Below are 5,972 nucleotides of genomic sequence, written 5' to 3'. Positions count from 1 at the left end.
TAAGGAGTTAGAGTGTGTGAGTGTCTGACATGCATGGCTCACTACAATGTGCAAGGGAGCGGCTCACTGCTGCTGAAAAATGAAAATGCATAACTGTAACCGGGGGAGTGAACATAAGAACATAAGAACATAGGGAAACTGCAAGAGGCTAGGGTGGAGTTTCCCTATGTTCTTATGTTCTTATGTTCACTCCCCCGGGTACTGCCTGGCTCAGCTTCTTCCCCCGGGCCAAAGTTACAGTTATGCCGAGACAGAAAAGACTGATTGATAGTTTATTGTTCAGGACAGAGTGTGATTATACAACTATTAATACATGTGTAGGTAGCACCATGAAATTAAAAAGATACAATGGTAGGAAGGAAAGCACAAGAAAAGACATACTGGATTAAACTGTAAAGAAATGTGAAGAGGCAGCTATCCCCTCGATGTGCATTCCTTCCTACCATTGTATCTGTTTAACTATCAATCAGTCAATCAATCAATCAGTTTCATGGTGCACCTACATATGTATTAATGGTTGTATATCACACTCTGTCCTGCCTGGGGGTTGGGATGGCATGTTCCTCCCTTCTCCCTTGTTGTTTACCTGCAACAATAAACTATCAATCAATCAATCAATCAACAAGTGAGGCCGTTGTGAAGGCGGGTGTATAAATGAAAAAGAAGAGGAACGAAAGGAGGAGGACCTAAGAAGCGATACAAAGCGTTACAGGTCAAAAGAAGAAGAAGAAGAAGAAGAAGCCAGCCAGCCAGCAGGTCAAGAGAAGAAGGAGGACGGACAGGTGTGTGTATGGCCACGCCGAGCTGCTTAACTTGAAGGTTTGCCGCCGCCTGCAGCGTTATGGTGAGCACCTTGGCTGTGGCTGTGGGCGGAGTGTGGCTGTGGCCGGGGTGTGGGGCTGTGACGGGGGTGTGGCTGTGGGCGGGGTGGGGCTGTGACGGGGGTGGGGCTGTGGGCGGGGTGGGACTGTGGGCAGGTGTGGGGCTGTGGCCAGGATGGGGCTGTGACGGGGGTGTGGCTGTGGCCGGGGTGTGGCTGTGACGGGGGTGAGGCTGTGGCCGGGATGGGACTGTGGGCAGGTGTGGGGCTGTGGCCAGGATGGGGCTGTGGGTGGGTGTTGGGCTGTGGCCAGGATGGGGCTGTGGGTGGGTGTGGGGCTGTGGCCAGGATGGGGCTGTGGGTGGGTGTGGGGCTGTGGCCGGGATGGGGCTGTGGGCAGGTGTGGGGCTGTGGGTGGGTGTTGGGCTGTGACAGGTGTGGGGCTGTGGGCGGGTGTAGCCTCTTTATTAGTATAGCCCGTGAGGCACATTGTGCTGTCAAATAACCCAAAACCGAGTCCTTGTGACCCTTCAATACCACCATATTCGAACAGTGACATGGGCGTGTCACATGGGATGCACTTGGTACCTTGTGGATGCATCAAGCTGTGACAAGCATGTACCATAAAAAAAAAATGGATATTGTTCAACATGCACAACTCAAAATTTGAGTAAAATGGAGGCCATGATGATAGGTAGCAATCGGTAGGTCACTCCCGGGTCATATGACAGCAGGAGTGTCAAGACTGGATGACAGCTGTCACAAATCGGTTTATTTTGTACCACAGAGTACTTGGTAGCAATGATCTAGCTTCAACTTAGCAGAAGTGGACGGGTTAACCGTCAGTATTGTAGCGTATGTAATTGTTAAATATTTATTTTAAAAATATCTGGAATGATAGCCTTAATTGGGGATGTGTGTTTTGACTTTTTCAAATATTTGTTTCCTCTCACAGCAGGTTGCTAGCAACACAGGAAAATTTCCCCAAGTTAGGAAAAATATAACGCTTCCTAGACTGTTGACTGTCAAGTGTGGAACTGACAAGTTGGGCAGATAGAGCTGCCCTCCTTAGCACAGGGGGCGGTCGAGGGGGGCAAAGCCGTTTGGTTGGAGTAGTTTAAATGTATTCGACATGTGGTGTGGGCCGTCGAAAATTACGCAGGTACGCAACGCGGCACAGAGTGGGGCGGTGGCGGCCACTACGCTGGGCAACTGATGACACGCTTAACATTCGTCAACAGACTGGCTGCAGCTGCTTCTAGGTTATGTTGGAATAGATTACAAGAGTATGCGTTAGGGACTTTCCTTCCTTTCGAGATTAGGGAATTTTCCCTATTTTAGGGATTTTTTAGGGAAATTTTGGAAGCCCATTTTTCAGTGATTTTGCCTTCCCCCCCCAAAAAAATGGTTCCCCACAGGTCCCAAGGCTTGTTTTGGGGGGTAGGGGGACTGGAGTGGTTGAGGGGGTGGAGTGGTAATTCTTAAGATTTACCGTGTAAAATATTGGGATTAATAATGATCTGATTATATATGAAACTTTCAAAATAACCTGATACTGTAGAAGGGAGGACTACGAATGTCAGGCCAAAAATCTTCACCTGACACTCGTAGTTAAACCCATATATTATTTATTTTTTCATATGCCTGCTCAAACGGTATTTATTTTAGAGTATATTTTTGTAAAGTTGTGATCTTTGTGTCCCTACAGCCATGCTGGTGTTGGTGCAGAAGTGAGGGTCTGAGGCGGTGCTGTGTTCAGCGCTCCTTGCGTCCTCACTGCCGCTGACCTCAGTTGCAGTGGAGGTTGCAAGGCCGGGCAGTAGTCTGAGTGGCCAGGACCAGAAGGAGCAGACTGTCTCTTGTGTGAGGATCAGGACTGAACAGGAGAGCCACCTCACCACCACCACTTTGCTACTGGCATCTCCAGCCATAAAGGAAAGGAAAAGTTTGAGTGCAGGAAGACTTGAGACAGAATAGGTCCACTAGACACAGCCTTGTACACACTGGTGAAGGAAACCATGAGTGCTGGGGGTGTGGGAGAAGACTTCCTGGGATGGGTGACCTCACTAAGTACACCCACACACTCCGATGAAAGACCTCATGAATGCCATGAGTGTGGCAAGAAATTCAGTAAGAAGAGTATCCTCAACAGACACACCCTTACACACACTGGTGTAAGACCTCATGAATGCCATGAGTGTGGCAAAAAGTTCAGTGTTAAGAGTGACCTCAACACACACACCCTTACACACACTGGTGAAGGACTTCATGAATGCCATGAGTGTGGCAAAAAGTTCAGTAAGAAAAGTATCCTCAACACACACACCCTTACACACACTGGTGAAAGACCTCATGAATGCCAAGAGTGTGGCAAAAAGTTCCGTGTTAAGAGTACTCTCAACACACACACTCTTACACACACTGGTGAAAGACCTCATGAATGCCAAGAGTGTGGCAAAAAGTTCAGTTTGAAGAGTAGCCTAAAGACACACACTCTTATACACACTGGTGAAAAACCTCATGAATGCCGTGAGTGTGGCAAAAAATTCACTCAGAAGAGTATCCTCAACAAGCACACCCTCACCCACACTGGTGAAAGACCTCATGAATGCCATGAGTGTGGTGAAAAGTTCAGTAAGAAGGGTATCCTTAACAAACACACCCTTACACACACTGGTGAAAGACCTCATGAATGCCATGAGTGTGGCAAAAAGTTCAGTAAGAAGAGTATCCTCAACAGACACACTCTTACACACACTGGTGAAAAACCTCATGAATGCCAAGAGTGTGGCAAAAAGTTTAGTCAGAAGGGTCAGCTCAACACACACACCCTTACCCACACTGGTGAAAGACCTCATGAATGCCGTGAGTGTGGCAGTAAGTTCAGTACGAAGAGTCACCTTAATACACACACCCTTACACACACTGGTGAAAGACCTCATGAATGCCTTGAGTGTGGCAGAAAGTTCAGTACGAAGAGTCACCTCAACACACACACCCTTACACACACTGATGAAAAGTCTCATAAATGCCATGAGTGTGGCAGAAAGTTCAGGTACCAGAGTGACCTCAACACACACACCCTAATGCACACTGGTGAAAGACCTTATGAATGCCATGAGTGTGGCAAAAAGTTCAGGTACAAGAGTAACCTCAACGCACACACGCTTACGCACACTGGTGAAAGACCTCATGAATGCCATGAGTGTGGCAAAAAGTTCAGGCACAAGAGTGACCTCAACACACACACTCTTACGCACACTGGTGAAAGACCTTATGAATGCCATGAGTGTGGCAAAAAGTTCAGTAATCAGAACAACCTTAACACACACACCCTTACACACACTGGTGAAAGACCTCATGAATGCCTTGATTGTGGCAAAAAGTTTAGTCATAAGAGTAACCTCAATAGACACACTCTTACACACACTGGTGAAAGACCTCATGAATGCCGTGAGCATGGCAAAAAGTTCAGTAAGGAAAATAACCTCAACATACACACCCTTACACATCCTGGTGAGAGACCTCATGAATGCCATGAATGTGGCAAAAAGTTTAGTCATAAGAGTGACCTCAAGAAACACTTTCTTATACACACTGGTGAAAAACCTCATGAATGCCAAGAATGTGGCAAGAGGTTCAGTTCTAAGTCTTCTTTCAACAAGCACATCCTCAGACACTATGGCATGAGAGAGTTGAAGTGTGATGTTTGTGAGAAGTATTTCAAGGTGAAGGCAGATATTGCCAAACACATGAAGATCCACTTCCCTTGAGGTGCTGTGTGTGGTGGTGGAAGGCACCGGTTGGCAGCCACGTCCTGGTTCTGCTGACGGATCGTTTTCCTTGATTCATCAGCATAAGGTAAGGCTGCCATCTATGGCGGTTGCGGTGAATTACACAGCTCAGGGCTGGACGCTGCAGAATGCTAAGCCTCTGCCCTTGCTGTCGTTTCTGAATGGAGCAAATGAACTTTGTGTTCCTCAGTGCCTCAAAACTCAATCTGATATCATGACACAATCTTCCAATCCTATCAACATCTACCTTTCCTTCCTGCTGGAAGTACGGCTTCGTACAGCCTGTGCCTAAGAAGGGTGACCGTTCCAATCCCTCAAACTACCGCCCTATAGCTTTAGCTTTACTTTCTTGTCTATCTAAAGCTTTTGAATCAATCCTTAACTGGAAGATTCAAAAGCACCTTTCCACTTCTGACCTATCTGATCGCCAGTATGGGTTCCGCAAGGGGCGTTCTACTGGCGATCTTCTTGCTCTCTTAACTGATTCTTGGTCATCCCCTCTTAGCCGTTTCGGTGAAGCTTTCTCAGTTGCACTAGACTTGTTGAAAGCCTTCGATAGAGTCTGGCACAAGTATTTGCTTTCAAATCTGCCCTCTTTTGGATTCTATCCCTCTCTCTGTTCCTTTATCTCCAGTTTCCTTTCCAGCCATTCTATCTCTGCCGTGGTAGATGGTCACTGTTCTTCCCCTAAACCTATCAACAGTGGTGTTCCACAGGGCTCTGTTCTATCACCCACTCTCTTCCTGTTATTCATCAATAATCTTTCCATAACAAACTGTCCTATCCACTCATACGCTGATGACTCCACTCTGCATTATTCAACTTCTTTCAACAGAAGACCCTCTCAACAGGCAGGATCATTTACAGGCTGTGTGTCATGATGCTTTATTCTGTGAGGTACAAACAGTGTAATGTTTCCCCTTCTTCAGGTGGAGGTGCCGGGAGGCCAGCCATGCCGGGTGAGAAGATCCCTGGGAACCAGAGGCTACTGAACCAGCACCTCCTGGTGGGGGATGTCCACCCACCCCTGGGCAGGGCAGGACTGCTGACACGGCTGGTGGCTCTGAGGTTGGTGTAGGGGCCTCCGAGGGGCCGCCTGGGTGAGCTATCTCTCCAGGGCTGAGAAGGACACTGCCCGGGAGTCTGGGATGACCTGCAGAGAAGACAACACATGAGGAAGGACCACAGGAGCTAGCAGCAGTGGTGAAGGATCTTGAAGGGTGCATCACTGAGGGCAGGGACTTGAACCCAAGCCTTCAGGGTGACGGTGGGCAGCACACCAACTGGACCACCGATGGCCAGTGAAGGCACCATGCTGGGGCCACCCTACCACACAACCTAGATAAGTGTGGGAGGCA

At 48.1% G+C, this 5,972-nt stretch overlaps 2 protein-coding genes across 2 annotated transcripts in view; one reads left to right on the top strand and one right to left on the bottom strand.

Annotated features, from left to right (window-relative positions):
- The first annotated feature begins 610 nt into the window (after nt 1-610).
- LOC126986361 (gastrula zinc finger protein XlCGF58.1-like) overlaps nt 611-5,972 on the top strand; it is a 5,931-nt gene continuing 569 nt past the window's right edge. The window contains exons 1-3 of the mRNA XM_050842416.1: nt 611-844; nt 2,529-4,681; nt 5,544-5,972. The exon at nt 5,544-5,972 is cut by the window's right edge and continues 569 nt beyond it. Coding sequence (XP_050698373.1) covers nt 2,839-4,593 — 1,755 coding nt within the window. The 5' untranslated portion in view covers nt 611-844; nt 2,529-2,838 and the 3' untranslated portion in view covers nt 4,594-4,681; nt 5,544-5,972. The remainder of the gene's footprint in view (nt 845-2,528; nt 4,682-5,543) is intronic.
- Nucleotides 5,490-5,972, bottom strand: part of LOC126986023 (uncharacterized) — a 2,394-nt gene continuing 1,911 nt past the window's right edge. Inside the window, exon 4 of the mRNA XM_050841710.1 lies at nt 5,490-5,767. Within this exon, the coding sequence (XP_050697667.1) occupies nt 5,490-5,767 (278 nt within the window). The remainder of the gene's footprint in view (nt 5,768-5,972) is intronic.

The sequence above is a fragment of the Eriocheir sinensis genome, chromosome 61 (assembly GCF_024679095.1).
Source record: "Eriocheir sinensis breed Jianghai 21 chromosome 61, ASM2467909v1, whole genome shotgun sequence".
NCBI classification, from domain to species: Eukaryota; Metazoa; Arthropoda; class Malacostraca; order Decapoda; family Varunidae; genus Eriocheir; species Eriocheir sinensis.
This window is presented reverse-complemented; position numbering and strand designations above follow the sequence as displayed.